At 53.1% G+C, this 21,630-nt stretch overlaps 2 protein-coding genes across 6 annotated transcripts; one reads left to right on the forward strand and one right to left on the reverse strand.

Moving 5' to 3' along the window:
- Window positions 1-244: 244 nt before the first annotated feature.
- Tvp23a (trans-golgi network vesicle protein 23 homolog A) lies at window positions 245-9,624 on the forward strand. Its single transcript, XM_090324693.1, has 6 exons — window positions 245-650; window positions 805-884; window positions 8,446-8,590; window positions 8,861-8,950; window positions 9,136-9,264; window positions 9,397-9,624. Exons 1-6 carry the CDS (start codon window positions 642-644, stop codon window positions 9,589-9,591), a joined length of 648 nt encoding a protein of 215 aa, XP_090180819.1. The 5' UTR covers window positions 245-641; the 3' UTR covers window positions 9,592-9,624.
- Window positions 9,625-10,661: 1,037 nt separating this feature from the next.
- Window positions 10,662-19,596, reverse strand: Nubp1 (NUBP iron-sulfur cluster assembly factor 1, cytosolic). Of its 5 annotated transcripts, XM_090324993.1 has the most exons (11): window positions 19,365-19,592; window positions 19,177-19,281; window positions 17,716-17,849; window positions 15,003-15,071; window positions 12,915-12,947; window positions 12,524-12,614; window positions 12,129-12,283; window positions 11,905-12,015; window positions 11,675-11,777; window positions 11,121-11,204; window positions 10,662-10,817 (listed from the first exon to the last, which is right to left on the reverse strand). In XM_090324993.1, the coding sequence occupies exons 1-11, from the start codon at window positions 19,381-19,383 to the stop codon at window positions 10,759-10,761; spliced, it is 963 nt and encodes a 320-aa protein (XP_090181119.1). In that variant the 5' UTR covers window positions 19,384-19,592; the 3' UTR covers window positions 10,662-10,758. The 5 variants fall into 5 exon arrangements, with proteins under 5 accessions (XP_090181119.1, XP_090181120.1, XP_090181123.1 ...); XM_090324994.1 differs by lacking the exon at window positions 12,915-12,947 and having other exon boundaries at window positions 19,365-19,593; XM_090324997.1 differs by lacking the exons at window positions 19,177-19,281; window positions 19,365-19,592 and adding an exon at window positions 18,843-18,882.
- Window positions 19,597-21,630: the final 2,034 nt, after the last annotated feature.

A 21,630-nucleotide genomic window follows, 5' to 3' on the forward strand; every position in this document is an offset into this window, starting at 1 on the left:
GGGGGGGGGGGGCTGTTGTTTCCCAGGAGTCTCTGCTCCCAAGCCCTCAGCAGGGCCCTTCAGCCTCCTGGAGACCTGACAACTACCTGGTAACCGGTGACGTCATGCCCCACCGCTACCTGACAAGCGGTGACGTCATGCCTGAAATCTACCTGGCAACAGATGACACAGCCCCAAGCCGGATTCAGGACCAATGACAGCCGAGCTCTGGGACTCGGCGGACCCCTCCCCCGGCCCAGGCCCTGCAGAGGGCGAGTCCTCGCGGAGGGGGGCTGGGGGGGGCACCCCAAAACTGACCGTGTCCGTTGACCCCAAACGGGGCTTCCAAGGGATTTTTCCCGCCTCCCTGCCCCGACGCGACCCCAGCAGCGGTTGGTGATTTTCGGGGGAGTGGGCGGGGAAGCCCCGGGGTGACCCGGACTGGACCTCCGGCTGTGCGCACCCCAAAGCTGGGGTCCAGGCCCCGGCCTGCGCCCCCGAGCCCCACGCGATCCTAGAACCCCCGATCCCCCCCCACACACACCCCGCCTCCCGAGCGACCCCCGCCCCGCGCCGCGACTGCGCTCTGGGACGCGCGGGACGCGGGGCGCCGCCTCCCCGCACCCCGGCCGCCGCCCCGCCCGCCAGGCCCGCTCGGGAGGATGAAGCCGGTGAGCGGGGGGACGCTGGGCGGGGAGTGCGGGGAGGGAGGGGGCGGGCAGGTGCGCCGGGCCCGCGGTCCGCGCGATGGAGAAGGCCTCGCGCCCCTGGGGCGGGGCGGGGACCCCGGGGGTGGGCCTGCCACCGCTGCCCGCGTCCCCCCAGGCCCTGGTGGACGACACCGAGGATGTGTCTCTGGACTTCGGAAACGAAGAGGAGCTGGCGCTCAGGAAGGCGAAGATCAGGTACGCTGAGGCGGCCTGGGGCAGGGGGGCCTCCAAGCTGCCAGTGCGCCGTCCTCCTCCCGATTCACCAGGCGCAGGGGCGGTGGGGGGCATGGCGGAGGCCTGAGCCGAGACGGAAGGATGAGGAGGAAGAATGCACAGGAAGGCACAGCAGTGCCAAGGCCCTGCGGCCGAGGGAAGGTCAGCGCGGGTCAGCACAAGGCCAGTGGGGCTGGGGAGGGACAGTCCTGGGAGCTGGCGGGGATGCGCAGGCTGGGCGGGCGGAAAGGCCTTTGGAGGGGTTCCTTTTGTGCTGGAACTGGAGCTTGAGCTCTTGCTTGGCTTTTTTGCTCTACCCCTGGCCGGCCAACTGGAGATCAGAGTCTCAGCTTCACCTGCCCGGGCCGCTCTGAACCAATCTCAGTCTGCTGAGTGGCTAAGATCACAGGTGTGGGCACCACACCTACCTGCTGACCTCCCGCCCTCCCTGCCTTCCCTACACACACACACACACACCCTCACACTTCCTGAGCCTTCCCCCAATGAAGCTGTTTGTGATGGACCCACTTCCAAATTTTGAGCCCCTATACCAAGTCAGCTCACAATAAAAGAACTTTGGCATCATTCAGATGTTGGCAGGGGCGGATTTCGGGGTCACCCTGCACCCTCCCTCGGGAATGATGCTGGTCCTGCAAGACCACTGCAGACACTGGATCCCAGGCAAGGAGGCCCGGCCAGCAGCTAGCCTCCTTATGTGTCTGTTGTGAACCTCTTCCGTATGCCAGCCCCTGGACAGAGGGGCCATGCCAGGCACATGGGGCCAGGCCCCAGCCCTATGGCATCGCCCTGGCTTCATAGCCATGCTTCTGCCACCTCGGGCCACATGGGTGCCCTGCCCAGCGCTTAGCTACAGCCTGGCATGGTGATGCTTACTTGTTATCCCAGCTCTAGTAGGAGGCACTAAAAAAAGAGCACAGGGCCGAGTTTGGCCTAGTGGTCGAGTGCTTGCCTAGCAAACGGGAAGCCCTGGGTCTGGTTCCTTAGTATCATATACACAGAAAAAGCCAGAAATGGTGCTGTGGCTCAAGTGGTAGGTTGCTCGCCTTGAGAAAGTTCAAGGATAGTGCCCAGGCTCTGAGTTCAAGCCCCAGGACTGAGAAAGAAAGATAAGAAAGAAAGGAAAGAAAAGAAAGGAGAAAAGAAAACGGGTAAGGCAATGGCTCCAGCCCTCCCTAGCAAGCGCAATGTCTTGAATTCAAACCCCAAGAAAAATGTGAATTGTTCAGTATGGCTCCAAGCTCCTTGGTAGTCAGGTTCAGTGGGCAGGGGAGGGCAGGCCAGGTATGGAAGGAGTGGCCATATGGTCACCTGGGAGTGACCCACAATCCTTTGGGGGCGATTCCAGAATCTGTTGAATAATATTCCTGGGCCTGACCCTGAAAATAGTTCATCAGGTTTACAGAGGCTGGGTCTGGAAATGTGAATTTAAGATGGCATCACCCACCTCTGTGAGAGGAGAGCCTAAACTCAGGTCCCCCATGGAAATTAGGGTCTCAGAACCTTTGAAAATGACGGTTTAAATTTTGTAAGTGTCCATTAAGGGTTTAATTGGATAATTCCATTTAATTGGATTTTTAAATGAGTCACCATCCAGAAAAGGTCAGAACCACTAATTCCAGGTGAAGATGGTTGTTTGCAGATTCTTGGTTGGCCTGGTGGTGTTGAGGGAAGGTGGAATTCTAGGATATACCTGGGGTCCTGAGAGGACTTGGAGCAGGTTTCCCTGCCTTGTGCAGCCTCCAAGGAGTGGTCTTAGAAACAGAGCTGTTGAACCAGCCTGACCTTGCCACGTGCTAGCTGGGCCCTGGGGACAGAGATGTGCTTCCTGCCAGACTTTCCTGTCCTCACTGCCAGGTGACAAAGGTGCTGGAGGGTGGTGTGTGTGTGTGTGTGTGTGTGTGTGTGTGTGTGTGTGTGTGTGTGTGTTCCCTCAATGGGCTTATTATAATTGTTGGGCCAGGAGTGTGGCCTCGTGGTAGAGTGCTTGCCTAGCATGTGCAAAGCCCTGAGTTCAATTCCTTGGTACCACATACACAGAAAAAGCCCCAAGTGGTGCTGTGGCTCAAGGGGTAGAGAGCTAGCCTTGAGAAAGCTCAAGGACAGTGCCCAAGCCCCCCTGAGTTCAAGCCCCAGGACTGGCAAAAAAAAAAAAGTTATTTAATCACACACACACACACACACACACACACACACTTGATGCGACCTTTAGCTGAGAAATAAATCAAAAGCAGGAAGGACTGGCAATGCTGCTCAAGTGGGAGAATACTCAATTTCCCACAGTGCCAAAAAAAAAAATGGAAAAAAAATGTACTGTCTTACCGATTTTGTCATAAAGGTCAGTAGGGTTTGGTGTGTTTGTATTGCAAGACAGAATATTTTCATTCTGTAAAACGGAACGGCCAAGCTCTTGCCTAGCAAGTGCAGTGTCCTGAATGTGATCCTCAGAACCAAAAAAGAAAAGACAAAAATAAAATACAGTTTAAAAAAAAAATCCCAAACCATAAAACTGAAACCCTGCACCCATTAAACAACTCTTCTTCCCCCCACCTGGGCCCCCTGGTAACCACCATTCTACTTCCTGTGGCTAAAGACTTGAGCACTCACTCCAGGAAAGTGGAATCCTGTTGGCGACAGTACTGGGGCAAAACTGGACAGAACGCGGGATCTCACACTCTCACTGAGGTTTTTACACTCACGGCTGGCATGCTATCACTTGAGCTATCCTTCCACCTCTAGCTCTTTGCTGATTGATCTCACTGATTTGTCTATCCTGGCTGGCTTTGAACTCCAGCTTCATGGTTGCTGAGCAGGTGCTTTGCTACTTGAGCCATACCTCCAGCCCTCTTTGTGTTGGTTATTTTTTAAGATATGGCACTCCTGGGCCGGGAGTTTGGCCTAGTGGTTAAAGTGCTTGCCTAGCATGCATAAAGATCCGGGTTCGATGCCTCGGTACCACATATAGAAAAAAGCCAGAAGTGGTGCTGAGGCTCAAGTGGTAGAGCTCCAGCCTTGAGAAAGTCCAAGGACAGTGCTCAGGCCCTGAGCTCAAGCCCAGGACTGGCAAAGAAAAAAAAAAAAAAGATATGGCATTCCTTTGCTCCTGGGCTAAGATCCTCCTGCTTGACCTGGGAAATCGTTGGGTTGGCAGATGTGTGCCAGAGCCCCAGCCCTGTGGTTCACACATCAGTCCTCTGCTGTGTCTTTGGGCTGTGCTTGGCTGTGGGGGAGGGTAGGAACTGAGAGCTCAGGGCCACAAGTTACTTGAGTCATGGCTGGGAGGCGGAGGGGGAGGTGATTTCCAGACCTTCTTGATGGTAATCTTTCATTCGTGGTGACTAAGTGCATGAACCAAAATGTCTTTCATACATGGGTACTGTCCCTGAAGAGTGACAGGATCCCTGAGAAGCTGTGGGGAAGCTGGGTTAGGATCTGATGTGCTACATTTGTCTTGCAAGGTATCTGGAGTGACTGTCTCATTTCCATGTGTAATGTGGACCCAAGGAAAGTTGGTAGTGGGGGGGGGGGAGAGGAGGCAGGTGACAGGGCAGGTGATTGTTCTAGGGACAGTGTTAGGAGTGTCTCTGATCGATGCCCACACACGCGCATGCTCACATAGCATGCTCCAATACTACTGAGAATCAGAATCAGTGCAGGGGGGGGTGGGGTTCTTTACTGTGAAGGGAGAAGCTGTGTGTACTAGTGGCTAGAGACCCCTGTCCCCACGACCTTTGGGGCACAAGTCACACTGTTCCCAGATCTCTCAAATCTATTCTGAAAAAAAAAAACAAAACAAAACATAGAAACATGACTAGTAAGCAAGTATACCAAGAAGGAATTGTTTGAGTTTAAGGAAGGTCTGATTACCAGGGAAAGAAACCCACAGAATGGGGGAACTGGAATGAATTTCACTTCTCTTTGATCAGAGCACGAATTACAGATTTTGAATTAACCCTTTCCATCCCGGGTGGCTCAGTTTCCTTCTTCCTAGGTCCAGTTCACACACTGGCTTGCACAAGCAATGGGTAAGAGGATCAAGTGGCTCAAGGGCAACTTCTGCTCACAATCAGGATGAAGAAGGGAGGTCTGTCACATCCCTGAAGTGTGAAGTCACATGGTCATTTATTTATTCCAGGGCTCAGTGCAGACCAGGGGACAGATCAACCTTTGGAGAGGGTGTTTAGAGTCAAGTAGATGGCAAGGGTCTTTGGGGACATTATCTTAGTAAAGGCCAACTCAGCCAGCATTGGAAGAATCTGCAGTTTGAGACCAGCCAGGGCTATGTCTTCAGACCCTATGTCAAACAAGCAAATGAGAAAACAACAATGCACAGGAATGCAACAAGAATGCACAGGAAGACAGGATCATCTCCACTTCCCCCCCCCCCCCCCGCCCCACTCCCCCACCTCTTCTGACTGCCGTCAGGTGAGCAGATTCCTCCGCCATAGAGTCTAGCCCTGTGGTGTTTAGTCTGAACACAAACCTGTAGCCATAGAACAAGAGAATGGTAGACCAAGGCCTTTGAAAGCAGGAGTCAGGCTACATCTGTCCTCCTTTAAGTTGTTTTTCTTTGGTGTTTTTCTTGTAGTGGCAAAAAGTAAGAATGCACTGCAAAGACAAGCTGGGCTCTATCATATATATATATATACCTGTAATCCCAGCTACCTGGGAGTTTGAGGGAGGAGGATCAGAGATTGAGGCCCAAAGCAAATCATCAATCAACAAACACATTAAAAAAAAAAGCACGGAGGCACATGGCTCATGGAAGAGCAGTTGTAAGTGAGAAATCCTGAGTTAAATCTCTAGTAACACTGAGAAAAGCAAGCCATTGTCTTTGCATGGAATCTATGGACACCTCCCCAGGTGACTTACAGCACTGAGTAAAGTCCATGCCAGGGCCACAGCCCTGATCTTGGAGAACACATAATGTCAAGGAGAAGGGGCTGGGCCGTTCCCCTGCCGGGGTGGGGGTGGGGGACATTTTGGCTGATTCTGCTCCATAGCAGTTTGGGTCCTGGCCCTGTGAAATCTGTGCCTGGCTTTCCTTTCTGCTCGGCTGCCTGTCTTTGGAAAGTGTTGGCATTCTGGCTGACTGACGCAGGAGGCCGTTGGCCTCAGGAAGCATGTGAACTGGCCCGTGCTTGTGGCAGTCCCTGTGATGCTGGTGCGCCCCTGGGGCCCTGCTTCCATCCTGACACCAGGCTTCCCAGTCTTTGCATTTGGGATGTCTCTTTAAAAAGAAATAAAGAACAGAAACAGGCATGGAAGGTGTGGCGGCCTCAGGGAGGTCTACCCTGCTATTTGCTTCCACACAGGTGTTGACTTCTGAGTGCCAAGGGTGAGTGCTCAACTGGTGTCCACTCAGACGGCCTGGGTATGCACGCTGGGCCAAGTTCTAAAGGGCTCAGGAGCGATTCCTTGCCTTTTTATTTCCTTTGGTGTCAGTACTGGGGTTTGAACTCTGGGCACTGTCATTGAGCTTTTCTGCTCAAGGCTGGTACTCTGCCACTTGAGCCACAGCCCCACGTCTGGCTTTTCTGGTGGTTCACTGGAGTTGAGTCTTTCCTCTCCCAGGCTGGCTTTGAACCATAACCCTCAGATCTCAGCCTCCTGAGGGGCTAGGGTGACAGGCGTGACCAGAAGCACCTGGTTCACCTGTTTTGAGTCCCTTCCTGCCTTATTCCTGGAAGCAAGCCAGCCTTGACCGTGGGGTAGGGGCGAGGGCGTGTCTGCACAGTCTCCAGGGGCTTGAGGTGAGGTGTGGCTCCCAGAGGACCAGCAGCGGAGGAGCTGGCGTCTGGGCCTGAGGCTGAGGGGGGCTGGCAGCCTCTGTTTCCTCCTTCCTCCTGACACTTGGGGTTCCCCTTCCTCCCCACACCTTTATTTATGAGGTCAGCAGACGCCATCCGAGTGTCAGTGGGTGTCTGGGATGGAGGAAAAAACAGTCCTGGTTGTATTTTTAACCAAGGAGAAAATCATCCCCATCTAATGAAGGACATGCAAATGGAGAACGTGTGCAGGTTCCCTTCTGTTCTCAAAAAATCGTCAGCTGGGGGCCGGCCTGCAGCTGAGGACGCCTCTGCAGACAGCCTACACGTCTGACCTTGCAGGAATCTCTGGTGTCCCAGGCAGGTTTCTTTTCCCACACCACAGGGGAGCAGACTGAGGCCCAAGCCAGCTCTTCCTGGCTCGGGGCTATAAGCCCCCACAGGCAGGTCCAGCCTCCAGGCTTTCCCTCTTCCACACCAGCCAGGTGTGGAAATTGGCATTTGTGCCCCCACTTCGTTTATTAAGAGGAACTAGTAAGCCCAGAAGAAAGGACCTATGTTCTGGAACTTTCACCCAGCTGCAATGACCAGTTACTCAATTGGGGATTTTTAAATGTGAATTTTCTTTCTTTCTTTTCTTTCTTTTTTTTTTTTTTAAACCATATGTGGCCACCCAGGCACCAGAATCTAACCCTTTGCACTGGGTTCACTCTCAAAGGCAAGAACAAGGTTCCATTCTGATGGCTTCTCTATTCTTTAATTCAAATGTACATGACAGCATAGAGAACCATGATCTAGCAATTGCCATGGCTAGAGATGGGTCAGTGGATCTTACCAGCCCCACTCGCCCCATGCTTAGAAACAAGTCCTAGCCGCCCATCACAGCCAAACAAGCCTGGAAGGAGTTGTAACTTCCACTAGACCTGTGCCACCCAGGACCTCAGCCTTCCTGAGGCACTCAATGATCGTGGAGTTGAGGGTAGGCTGTTTGATGAGGACTTCTGCTGGCAATGATGTTTAAAATCCACACTGCCAGCCAGGCATGGTGATACACGCCTGTAATCCCAGCATTCAGGAGGCTGAGTGTTTGAGGCTAGACCTTATTTATTTTGTTGGCCATGGGGCTTGGACTCTGGATCTGAGCACTGTCCCTGAGCTCTTTATTTCAAGGTGTCTACCCTACCCCTGAGCACCGCTTCTGGTTTGTATGGTTAATTGGAGGTAAGAATCTCACAGGCTGGCTTTGAACCATGATCCTCAGATCTCAGCCTCCCGAGTAGGTAGGATTACAGGCGTGAGCCACCATGCTGGGTTGAGGCTGGACCTTATTACCTAGTGAGATTCTATTTCTAAAAATTCACCAGCCAAGCAAAAAAGCCAACAGAACACAACAAGAAGTCCAGAGTGCAATTTTCAAAGGAATGAAGCAATTAAAGAGGATCTTTGTGTATATGCGCACACACGCATGTGTTTGGGTGTACATATGTGTGCGAATGTGTACTGGTAGTGGAGCTTGAACTTACTACTTGAGTCCCATCTCAGCTTTTTCACCCAAGGCTGGGGCTCTTCTACTCTGAGCCACAGCACCACTTCTAGTGTTCTGGCAGTTAATTGGAGATGTCTCATGGACTTTCCAGCCCAGGCTGGCTCTGAACCACGATCCTCAGATCTCAGCCTCCTGAGTAGCTAGGGTTATAGGCGCCTGGTTTGGCCTTCCCCTTGGCTCTGTGTGAAGTGCCTCTGGGCTGTCCCCCTAGGCACCCCCTGGCCACCTTCTTCCACCTGTTCTTCCGAGTGAGTGCCATTGTCACCTACGTGGGCTGTGACTGGTTCAGCAGCAGCTTCGTGGGCTGCTTTGTCACCGTCCTGCTTCTCCTGGCCTTCGACTTCTGGTCAGTGAAGGTAAGGCCTGTGCCCCAGCAGTCGCATCCTTGGGAACTTGGGGTCCCCCCTCCCCTGACTCCCCACCAGGACTCTGGGCTGTGCTGGACATGGGCGTGGAGGAGCGCGTTGTGCAGCGCTGAGGAATGGCTCTGGCGTCGTGGTCATCGTTGAAGAGCTGATTGGAAAAGCCAGTGCAGCTGGATGCTCTCCTTGCTGCTCCAGCCCACGTTTACCAACGCACACTGTGGCCAGTGGCCTCCCCAGGGTCCTTTTGTCCATCTGCCTTAGAATGTCACCGGAAGACTTCTGGTAGGCCTGCGGTGGTGGAACCAGATAGACGAAGATGGGCGAAGCCACTGGGTGTTTGAAGCCAGAAAGGTATGCTTCAAGATAAGGTGGCAGGATGGGGTCTGGGAAGACACAGCGCACGGCTGGCCTGGCTCCCGTGGAGTTGCATGTGTCTGGATCCCCCCCCACACACACACACAGATCCCACTGGTATGCATGCTCTGTGAGACTCCCGTCCACCGGCAGCAGCTGTGAAAGCGGCCCCCTGCCCCCAGGCCTCTCCTCAGCACGTCTCCAGCACCGAGGCCGAGGCAAGGATCTTCTGGCTGGGCCTCATTATCTGCCCCCTCATCTGGATGGTCTTCTTCTTCACTACCTTGTTCTCCCTGAAGCTCAAGTGGCTGGTAAGGATGGCATTGCTTTGACCTTGCATCACCATGACCTTGAAGTCCAGTGCCTTCAAACCTGTGGCTGTGGGGGGGGGCGGGGTGCCCCTCAGCCCTCACTCGGCAGCTGGCTTTGCTCTTCCCCCACAGGCCCTTGTGGTGGCTGGGATTTCACTGCAAGCTGCCAACCTCTACGGCTATATCCTTTGTAAGATGGGTGGCGACAGTGACCTCAGCAAGGTGGCTGCCAGCTTTCTGTCCCAGACAGTGTTCCAGACAGTGCGTGATGGGCCCACACTGAGTGGAGGCCTGCGTGGAATCGCAGGTCCTTTCCCTACCAGCTGAGCGGATATGAAATAAAAGAGATTACATGCAAAACTGGCCATTTCAACCATGAGGCTACGCAGCTAGCGCCACCATGGCATCCAGAGTGGTCAGTATCTCCCACGCCGAAATGAGGTCCTAAGCACTAGCTCCATTGCTCGCTCTCCCCAGCGACAGGCCTGCTCTTCTGTACCCACGGCCTAAGGGACCGCCTAGACCCCCGAGTCTGTCCTTTGTGGCTTCTCTTTGGTCTTAAGAGGCATCACAGGGGTTGCTTTGGTTTGGAAGCTGGCAGATACGTCTTAGAAGCGAGGGATGGCTTGGGCCATCTTGAATGGAATGAGGTTGCTGAGTGGCGAGGCCTGCAGCCAGCCTGCTCCCAGCTGGGACTCAGAACCACATTGACTTTTCCCTTGCAGGCCTCTCTGGGGGACTTCCAGAAGCTGGGGCTTGGCTGGAGATCTGTCAGTGTCAGGTGAAGTGCACCAGCCGTGGACCTGGGAGCGCCTGCCCTGCTGGCCCCAGGCAGGTCAGAGCCCCCATGCTTGGAGCCTACCGGGAGCTCTGAATCTGGCAGCTGCCCCAGTAGCCCCCACACTGTCCTTACACATGCAGGCCTGAAGGGAGGGGAGAAGGGAAGAGAAGAGGGGGATTCTCCCCTCCACTGCTCTCTGTTCCTGTGTCTCATCCTCCGTTTACATCTGTCTCCCAGAAAGCCCCGAGAATCACTGGCAATGACTGGTTTGTGGGCACCAATCACTCACAGACCTCTGGTGTACAGAGACTCAGGAGCTCCTCGAGGGGTTCTGACCACGTGCACTGACCCGCGTGAGCCCCAGTGCAAAGCTCTGCCTCTGCTAGACTGTGCTCCTTCAGATGGCGAGCACAGGACAGCTGCCTGAAGCCATGCCCCTGCCCTCTGTGTCCCTCAGAGGCTGCCACCCTAGGCAACAGAGCAGCCACAGCTGCTGGGATTTCCTGGAAGCAGGCCACATGGGACAGGCTGGGAAACATGTTTTATTTTACCAAAACATATGTGTAAAGCGTGTGGACAGAGGGGATTGAAGGGGCTGTGACTTAAAGCCGCACCAGGTCCTGTGTGCCTGCCTGTCCTCCCGCTGTCCGACCTGGCAGGTGCTGCTGGCGCCTGTGGCTGGAAATGGCTGGCACTCCGCTGTGGCCCATGTTTCAGGAGCTGATGAGGTTCTCTTTGTGTGACTGGGGGGAAGCGCAGAACTCCTGGATTCCTAGAAGCCCGTGAGAGCTCACTGTTACTTCTGCCTGAAATCTGAGGCCCTGCTGTCCGTGCTGGGGGCTGTCAGCTGGATTGGCCTTCCTGAGGACTTCCATCAGTTCCACCCTCTGTAAAGCTATGAACTGGTTCACAGAGCTGATGAATGGGATGTGTCCCATGGGCCCCTCGTGCACATCTGAGCCCATGGCAGCCATTCTGACTGTAAATGGAAAACGGCCTGCTCACTCAGCCCACTTTGCCCCTTTACATGACCCAGCTGGAAGGTGTCGCCTGCCATCTTGAGACTTACACTTACTTTGAATGATTTTTCTGTAGGCTAATGTGGCTGGTGAATCTGGTGCTTCAACAAAAAAAGACTGGCCTTTGTCACAGCTCTTACCTAAAAGAGACAGGTGAGAGCAGTCAGATCTTGGCAGTTCACCGGCTGCCAGGCCCTGGGGCTTTCTGGACCAGTGACAATGTGGTACCCGAGCCCTCCCCACTCATAAAGATGGGCAAGAGCCGTGATCCCCAGGACCTTGGCAGTGTCCCTTCCACACAGGGTCCCTAGCTACCATTTCTGCCAGTGAGCTGGGTGAGGAGAGGTGGGCTTCAGGGCCCTGGAGGACTGGTTTGTAACTTGGGATGGGGTGGCCAGGGTGGGGGCATCCACATTGTAAGAGATCACCAACCCAGCACAGGAGAACGAGACTAGTTCTTTCAAAGGATAATGTTACGTGTGGAACACAAGAGGAAAATGGTACACACAGCTCCTCTGGCACTGATGGCAGCTGCCAGGACCCCACCCAGGTCAGCGCAGGTCAGCCTGCTGGTGTCCCCCAGCAGTGTGGCTCGTTCAGACTCACCCACCTATATGCGGGTCCAGAGGCACCCTGCCGAGGAGCAGGACGCCCAGGTCCTGGCACATGGCTTCCGCACCCCCGGTGGTGGGCGGGAACACCTGCGATTCTTTCTGTGAGGATGGCGCAAGGGGAGGGAGTCGTGAGGAGGCAGCCCACGGCTGGACCCCGACACTGCCACGCCAGCGCTCTGTGGCAGCGTGCAGCGCAGGATGGAGCTGGCCCCGCAGCCGCCCTCACCTTGCACTTGGGGCAGACGAAGCTGCTCATGTTCTCCACCACCCCGATGATGGGCAGCTTCACCTTGCGGCAGAAGCTGATCTCCTTCCGCACGTCCTGGAGCGACACCTCCTGCCAAGGCCAAGCAGATGGTGACCCGGGAGGGGCTGGGGACAAGGCGGCTGGTGCTGTCTCCGAGGCCTCCCGGGGGATCGTCTGGCCCTGGCCGCCCTGGCGACCCTCACCTGGGGGGTGGTGAGGATCACCGCCCCGTCGATGTGCGCTGCGGCCAGGTACTGGACCACGGAGAGGTGCTCGTCAGAAGTGCCGGGTGGAGTGTCCACGACGAGGTAGTCCACGTCTCCCCAGTCCACGTCACGCAGGAACTGCTTGATCATGCCTGGAAGGGAGCGGAGGCTGCTGCCTTGGTGAGGGCACCAATGTAAACTTCATAAAAGCACTGGGTATGCCTTGAGGCTCTGTTAAGCCCAGCAAGAGAGGGGCAGGCAGAGGTGTGGAAATGATGGGTGACACACGGGCTGAGCCCCCTCCCCAACCCCAAGGTAACAAGAACAGTAGTGACAAGGGCCACAGAGCCTGCGGGTGGCATCGGGACAGGACAGGCCGGCAGGGGACGCACCGCTTTTCTTGGGTCCCCTCCAGATGACGGCGTCGTCGGGGCTGCTGAGCAGGAAGCCCACAGACATCACCCCCAGGTTGTCCTCCACATACTGCAGGGAACAGCGAGACTCCCTTCACCCAGAGCCACACGTGGCCCAGTCCCGCACCTCATCTGGGGACTCACTGCTACCTGTCCTATGGCACCACCACATCGTCTTCTTAATTGCACCCCTTTACTGACAAAGTTTGACAATATTGGTTTTAACTGTAGCCCCAGGGCCCAAAAAGCAGCTCATAAAATCGGAGGCCTGATCAACAGATCAGTGTAGATGGTCGGCGTGCCATAAGGCAGCATGACATCACTTACGTGCGCCACTTACTTCATAGGCAGGCAGGGAGGGGGGACTCACCACGGGAGACCAGCCGGAGCCACTCTGGTGCACCTGTGTGAACACAGCATGGTGTCCACTCAGGAACATGCTGTACAAATGGGCTGTGTGCATGGACCAGGGCTCTAGCTTGCTCTGGTAGGAAACCAAAACTTCTCAAGTCCAGATATGTTTAAAAGAGCCAGAGAAAGCGGCTGAGGGTTGCAAAGCTGACTGTGGAGTTTCTGTTGTTTCCATGGTACAGGAATGAAGGGAATTGCTCTAGACCCACAGCGGGCTCCGAGCCTGGTCAGAGAGCGGTCTGAGCTTTGGAGGTTCCATGCTGCCCCCAGGGGGCACATAAGTAACTTCTGTTCCCACATCACTCTTGGGAACTGTGCTTTTCCTTTTTTCATGAGTTGCTGTGTAGCCCAGGCTAGCCTTGAACTCAAGATTCTCCTGCCTTAGACTCCCAAGTGCTGAGATTACAGGTGTATTCCACTACGTGCTCCTTTATAGCCTCATAGAGAAGTGAAAACCAAAGGTCTGCTTTTCTTTTATCTTTTTTTTTTTTCTTTTGTTGGTTGTGGGACTTGCACTCTGGGCCTGGGCATTGTCCCTGAGCTCTTCGGCAAAAGGTTAACACCCTACCCTTTGAGCCACAGTGCCACTCCCGATTTCCTGGTAGTTACTTGGAGATAAGAGTATCACGGACTTTCATGTCCAGTCTGGCTTTGATCTCCTGATTAGATAGGATTACAGGTGTGAGCCACTGCACCCAGCCAAAGGTCTGTTTTTCTTGAAGTCTTCCCTTTTTAACAGTTTTCCTGAAACATGGCACGAGCTGTACAAGCTATGCATGGACAGTGTATAGCTTTGGTGGCCTCTCTATATTCACAGAGCTGTACACCCACACCACAATCAACTTTAGGACAGTTCTGCGATTCCAAGAAGAAACCATGCAGACTTGCCAATTCTGCACATTTCATATAAGGAGAACTGGGTGATCTATGGTCCTTTTTATTTACAGAGACAAAAGCTTATTCACTTTTATTTATGGTTGTTTGCTAAGTCATCATCATGTGTAAGGACAAATGTGATGATCCAGCAGGTTCTTGCTATGGTTGCCCAAGCTGGCATCCAACTCCTACACTCACACCATCTGCCTTGGCCTCCGGAGAAGCTGGGACTGCATGCATGTGCTACCATCCACACCTAAATGTTCCGTTGCCATTTATAGGGCCAGGAGTTTGGCCTAGTGGTAGAGTGCTTGCCTAGCATGCATGAAGACCTGGGTTCAATTCCTTGGTACCCCACACCCAGAAAAGCTGGAAGTGGTGCTGAGGCTCAAGTGGTAGAGCTCTAGCCTCAAGAAAACCCAAGGATAGGGGGCCAGGAGTTTGGCCTAGTGGTTAAAGTGCTTGCCTAGCATGCATGAAGACCCGGGTTCGGTTCCTCGGTACCACATACATAGAAAAAAGCCGGAAATGGTGCTGAGGCTCAAGTGGTAGAGCTCTAGCCTTGAGAAAGTCCAAGGACAGTGCTCAGGCCCTGAGCTCAAGCCCAGGACTGGCAAAAAAAAAAAAAAAAGTTCCTGTTTATAAAACACTTGGGTACTATTATGTAAGTAGTTCACACCATGTTAGGTGGGCTGAAAGTGTTACCGATGGGAAAAGAGATGGAGGTCACTGCCCTCTGGTATCCTCCATGCCAGCAAGACTGGCCACTATCGCCTCAGCTGAGGACAAGGCAGACTCCTGCCCATCAAGACCCAAAGACATGGAGTCCCCAGCCCCCCTTCCAGGATGGAGGACTGGGCTTCTGGCCCTGTCCTCACCTGCGTCACTCTCCAGCCCCCAAGTCTCAGTTCCCCAGGGGAGACCACAGCACAGAAAGTTTTCCCTGACTTCTGGAGACAGACAGCAGAGCCCAGCCCAGCGCTTAAGGGTGAATTTCCGCCTCTCACTTCTGCATTTCACTGCTGTTTCCCTTCCCGTGAAGGCAGGGGAACCAGAGCTTCTAATCCTCTCCTGCCCCAGACCAAGTGCTGCTGATGGGCACAGGCCTAAGTGCAGAGCAGCCACGCAGACACTCTGCTCACCATCCGTCCTCTAAGACAGTGAGCCATACCTGTTCTCCTTCCAGCCCCATTATCTTGGGAATCGACGGCCCACAGATATCGATGTCCAGAAGAGCAACCTGGGAACACATGAGGCCAGGGGTTACAGAGGGGACAATGGAGAGCGAGGGAAGGGGTGACACTGTCCAAACAGTAACGTACCTGATTCTACCTGACTCATGTAACTACACCCCTCTGTCCATCACCTTTATAATAACAAGAAAATAAAAACTTGCTGGGTACCAGTGGCTTACGCCTGTCATCCTAGCTACTTAAGAGGCCGAGATCCTCTGAGGACTGCAGTTCAAAGCCATCCCAGGCAAGAAAGCTGTGAGTATGTGAGACTCTGTAATACCCCAACTAATCACAGAGAAAGCTGAAAGTGTGGCTCAACTAGTAGAGTGCCAGTCTTGGGCAAAAGGAGACTTAAGAGTCCAGGCCCAGAGTTCAAGGCCCAGGACTGACAAAAAAAACCAAAACACCTCATGCAACTGGCAGGGAGAAGGCGGGAGGAAGCTGGATCTAACTCAGAACACGTGGGTTGTCAGGAGTGATAAAATATGGACCTACCAGACCACTGAGGCATGGTTCAAAAACTCCCCGTGTGGGCATGCTCCCTGGGGTTGTCGTAGGGCTGGGGGCATTACCATCTCTGCTTTGCATAGGAGGAAACAGGCCCACAGAGGCACCAGTTCCCCAGGTAAGGAAGAAGGTTGGCCATAAATTCAAGGCTGCAGTGCCAGGGCTCTTCCTCCCTCCCCGCAGCGTCTGAGAAGAGGCAAGAGTTTCTGGCTCAACTCTCACCAAGTCCCATTTTCAAGAGAAACTAAAGGGAGAAAAGAGCACTTCGCTGGTGGCCTAGGCACCAGCGTAGGAGATGCTGCAGCCTGCACCCTCTGCCCAGGTCGGAGGAAGGTCTGAGGAGGCTTTCAGGAGCCTGGCCAAGGGCAGAACCAGTCAGTCTTCATCTCCAGAACTGGGACGTCTCAGATCAAAGTGAAGCACCACAGTAACTTGGTACCTCGTCCCAGGTCTGCCTATTGCTTCCCTCTGTCATTCTCCTTCCTTGGTACCTGGCAAGACTGTGGTCTGGATCCCATCACCCTGAGCTCCCTGTGGGCCTCTTGTGCCCCCTGTGGCCAGGCCAAAGATGGCAGGCGAACCACAGACCCAGGTGTAGGCGGGGCTTCTCTTTTGTACCTGTTTCAAACTTCAGGGGCCATCTCACATGAGCGCCTCTGACCTGGAAGTGTAGAGGTCATGGTGACCCCAGAAGGCCTTCTGGGAACAACTACGTCCAGTTCCTCCCGAGGAAGTGCACACCCATACCGCAGCAGGGGAAGGAGCCATCCGCAGATGGCATGCTCTCTCTCCTTCTGGAGACCAGAACAGCCTCTGGCGAGTTCTGCTCCCAGATCACTGACCTGGACCCGTTACACGTGCTGCTTAACAGGACCTGCAACTGCTTTCCCGCCCTGCCTGAGTTAGGCCACAGAGCCCGGGCCTACAGCAGCCAGCATTGCTCCTCCCTTCACGGCAGCTGATGACAAGATGAGGCCTTGCCACATCAGTGGGGAGTGAGACACTGGGGGCTGCTGGACCCCTAAGCTGTCCTGTACCCAGCACCCCGAAACCTTACTTAAGGTGACAGAGGGTTCTGGTGCTACCTCAGGGTCTTCGAAGCTGTGCCATCTCATATAAGATTACTGCCGAGGCGCTGGGAATTTGGCCTAGTGGTAGAGTGCTTGCCTAAGGTATAGAAGACCCAGGTTCAACTCCTTGGTACCACATACACAGAAAAAGCTAGAAGTGGTGTTGTAGCTCAAGTGGTAGAGCTCTAGCATTGAGAAAACCCAAGGACAGTGCTTAGGCCCTGAGTTCAAGCCCCAGGACTGGCAAAAAAAAAAAAAAAAAAAAAGATTGCTGCCTAACAGAACAGTGAACAGGCAGAGACTGGATTTGTTCTACCAAGGCTCTGTGTGCACACAAGCATGCAAGCAACACACACACACACACACTCACACAGCAGGAACTGTCACTGTGCTTGCTTCCCTCTGAAAGGGGTAGTGGCAATGGCTATTATGTTATTCATGGAACCTTTGCTATCAGCCGGGCACACATCTCCCTCACTCCCTGAGCCCCATTTCACACGTGACAAAGCTGAGGCAGACCTAGGCAGCCACCCAGGTCATGGCTGTGGCGTGAATGAGCTGTGACATGCACCCACCCACCACAGCTACTACACAGCTGTCATTCCGAGAACAGCAGTGGGTGCCATGAACGTTTGTGCTGCTGGACACCTGAGCAGAAACAAATATTTTCCAGAAGAGCCAAACAGGGAACATATTATGGGCAATACCAAGGCTTGTATGGAGTAGTTCTTTAACAATTTAAGAGCAATCACTTAGAAGTATAAACACTGTTCTTAGCTCAGAGGAGATGGTGAATTGGATTTAGCCCAATGAATACAGTTTGCAGATTTCTGGCTTTGATAACAGCCAAATGGGGTTCAAATGTTTAAGAGTCTGAGCACAACATAGGAAGTTACTGAATACAAGGAGAGAGGGACACTTTCAATTCACGTTTCTGGTTAGAGAAACCCAGTTTCTGGTTCTCTACAGGGGATGGTGCAAAAGACCCATGGCACTTAGTGTAAGGAATTCCTTCTCCACAAGACATCATGAACCTCAGATGCAAGGAGCTCTCCCATTCCCCCGGTCCCACCTGTGTGTTTTCGTCTTCAGCGAGGCCGTGGGCGAGGTGGGCACTGAAAGTGCTTTTCCCAACACCGCCTTTCCCGGATAACACCAAGACTTTGTGTTTCACAGTCTTCATTTTCTCTTTGATCTCCTCTATGGCTGCAAAGTAAACAGTTCAGATAATGAAGTCCCTGCTTGGGTCACTGAGTGTCACTCTTCCTGAGGGCAAGAGGTATCACAGCCCTCAGGGCTTTTTCAAAGGCTCTGTATAATAGGTGTAGGACTGTCTAAAGGAAGCTGTCGCCTGCTGTCCTCTTTAGTTCCTGAGCAGAATCTTCCAGATGATAAAGGTTCACAACCTGGGCAAAAATCCCTTCGGGGAAACTGCCAACATCTGGAGACATTTGCAGGGTGTCATTGCAGGGGGTGCTACTGACATCTAGTGGTAGAGGTCTTACACAGAACAGTCCCTTATCACAAAGAATGGTCAGGTCCCAAATACCAGAAACTGTCTGGTGCTCAGGATGAGAAATCCTGACAGGCTTGTCCTAAGGACCTGTCGCCTGTCCTCACTGTGCTTTCAACCTTCCATCTGATTTCAAATCCTTCCAGTGACACCGTAATATTTCTCACTATTTTTGATGAGGAACAGGAGGCTCAGAGAGGTTAAGACCCTTGTTCAAGTTCAAGAATCGAACCCAATCTCTCTTTGAATTTAAGATTCTTCTCCCGAGGCCAGGCACCAGTGAGTGGCTCACTCTTGTAATCCTAGCTATTCCTCAGCCTGAGATCTGAGAATCTCCCTTCAAAGCCAGCCCAGGAAGATAAATCCTCAAAACTCTTTCTCTCCAACTAACCAGCAAAAAGCTGGACGTAGATGTGTGGTGCAAGTAGTAGAGGGCCAGCCATGAGTGGGAAAGCCAAGCAAGAGTCTTTTTTTATATATATATATTTTTTGACGTTGTCGAGGCAGGTGTCCCTGTGTAGGTCAGGGTGGCTGGTAACTTCCAATCCTTCCTCTCAGATTCCAACGTGCTGGGATTACAGCTGTGCACCACTACGCCTGGCTTGCCTTCCCGCTTTCTTAGATCCTTAGGTTCTCAACGTGGATGGTATTTCTTGCCACTGTGGCTTATTTATTCTCTCGCTCACCATCACGGCCTCGTGTCTAAGAAGTTATTCAATTATCTTTCTGCTGAAGGAAGGAGAGATTCCATTTTCTGCTAGTGACAGAGACAAAAACTGCGGGGACTGCTGTCATCCAGGCCTTCCACCAGCCCCTTACCCCGGCTGAACAGTTTCCAGGCTCCGCCCTTTACTTATCGGTCGGCCCCGCCCTCGTTTCCGCCCCTTTTCCCCGCCTTCCCATGAATGAACATGTCATTCATCCTCCATGTCCCGCCCTCTCTCACTACAGCCCACCCAGACCCCGCCTCTTCCGGGCCTGAGACGTTCACTTCCTGTGGCGGCCTCACCCCTTCCTCACCCGGGTCCGGGGTGGCGCCGGCTCCGGAAGCACACAGCCGCTGGTTGGGGCATCCCTGACACGAGACCCCGCGGCCCGCCTGGGCACTATCGGCCCCGGGACAACCTGCGCAGAGACAAAAATCACAGTTAGAGCAGCTTGTCTCCTCCCTTCAGCTCTGCCACCCACATCCGGCTGCGCCCGCTCACCGTGAGGCGCCTCCTCCATTCTCCCGCTCGGGTTCTCGTCGCTCCTACCGGAACCCGTGGCGGTGCACTTCCGCTTCGTGGGTCCAATCTAACGCTGCGGCCGCGCGAAATAAGTCCGGTGAACTACGACCGCGCACGCGCAGAGTGGGCGTGGCCCTCCCCTAAAGCTATGGGAGGACTGGGTTGCTTGAATGCTTGGGCGAGATTCTCCACGACCTCAGGACGGCCTGGGCCCTAGAAGTGTAACGTTGATGCAGTTCTGTTATCTAATAACCAGCCTGTATTCCTATCTCCTCAGCTGTTCCAGATTCAGGAGGACTTGTTAGGTCTCTTCAGCCTCCTGTTTAATCCCTAACAATCCATCCTCCTCCTCAGGTGTTGGGAGTCTGATCAGATCCAGGGTTTGTTTTGTTTTGTTTTTTTATTGCTTGTTTTAAACTTATTTTGCAGAACACACCTGAATATGAACTTGGCCATTGTCCAGTGAATCCACAAAGTTCGTGTCCCCTGGGGAATGTAAAGTTTGGTCACCTGGTAAGGGTGGTGTCCATCCACTTTCTCCAGTGGATGGGACCTGTTTCCATTTGTATGTAAGAAAGACTGTTGGGGCTGGTTTGCTCACTGCCTGTGAGTTTCCTTTTCTCCTCTCAGTTATGTTGGTGTTTGCAAATCCCAATCTATCATCTAGTATCTTATTAACTTTCTCCTTAAATATTTTTTTCACCATGGATTCTTGGGTTGTTTTAAACTTTTTTTTTTTTTTTTCAATTGGGGTTTTAACTCAGGGCTTCAAACTTGCCAGGTAGTCATTCTACTACTGGAACCATTTTTTCTAGCCTTTTTGTTGTTTTTTGTGCTGGTGCCATGGCTTGAACTCAGAGCCTTGAGCTTGCTATGCTGATGCTTTTATCACTTGAGTCATACATCCAGCCTAGTGTTTTGCTGATTATTTTGGAGGTGGAATCTCACAGGCTTTTTTTGCCCCCCAAGGGAAAAAAAAAAAAAGATCCAGCGCCTCCATCCTCAGTCTCACCTCCTGAGTAGCTAAGATTATAGGTCTGAGCTACCACACCTGGTTTAAACTCTTACGTTTTTTTTAAATACATTATTCTATAATTTATGTTTCATAAATTATTCTTTCTGGTCATCTACCAAAACCACCGCCCTCAGATTTGGCCAGAAAGCCCTTTCCAAGGCCTCTCCTATGTCCTGTGGAGGCCAGCCTACCTTCTGGGAATCTTTCTTTCTGATGCAGAGAGCTCCTCCAGGCTCCCTGGCGCTTGTTGCTGCAGCCATTTCTCCCATGGAGTTGAGAAACTGCAGTCCTGTGGCATCTGTTTGCTGCCTTGCACAAGTAATGATCGCACACCAGCTCTGAGCACAGAGAAGAGCCTCCACACTAAACAGCCAAGTGCCAACTTCCAGTCACTACAGCATTTGGTTCATACCGCCTATCTAGTATATGTATGATTTTTTTTTTCCAGTCCTGGGTCTTGAATTCAGTGCCTGAACACTCTCCTTGGGCCTTCTCAAGGCTAGAGCTCTACCACTTGAGCCTCAGCACCACTTCCAGCTTTTTACTATGTATGTGGTACCGAGGAATTGAACCGGGGTCTTTGGGCATGCTAGGCAAGCACTCTACCACTAGGCCAAACTCCCAGCCCTGTATGTATGTATTAAGTGAACTTCCTCATGCCTATCCTTTAGTCCCGCCTGTCATGTCCCACTGTCTCCAGTTTTGGTTGAAGAGACTGAAGTTCGAGATAGATAAACTACTTCCGTCAAACACTGGGTGGGGATTGTGTGATGTGTCCGGGGAGGGGGTGGGGGAGGGGGAGCAGAACTGTGTGCATATGGGTCTACGTTGACCCTTCCCCTCACCAACCTGGAGCACAGTCTCACTGACCACAGATTATTAGTTATGTAACTACAGTGTGCTGAGTGTTGCAACAGTGGAGTATCAGGGTCAGCTGGAGGCATGGTGGTACATGTCTGTAATCCCAGCTACTTAGGCTGGAGGTGTTGGAGGCAGGTGGATCCAAAGTTCAAGGCTAGCTTGGGCAGAGTGAAGGATGTAGTTTAGTGATAGATTGCTTACCCAGCATTCATGAAATCCTGGGATTAATAGCAGAGTAGACCAGAGGATGAGAGCAAGGAAAAGTCCCAGAGGCGTCCATCTCAGTGGGAACCTGAAAGCTGAAGCAGGGAGACTGCAGATCAGGGGCATGCTTGCTGCCATACCTTTTACAGGATTTGACCCTCTCCC

This window comes from Megascapheus bottae, chromosome 36, assembly GCF_031878675.1.
Source record: "Megascapheus bottae isolate mThoBot1 chromosome 36, mThoBot2.hap1, whole genome shotgun sequence".
NCBI lineage: Eukaryota > Metazoa > Chordata > Mammalia > Rodentia > Geomyidae > Megascapheus > Megascapheus bottae.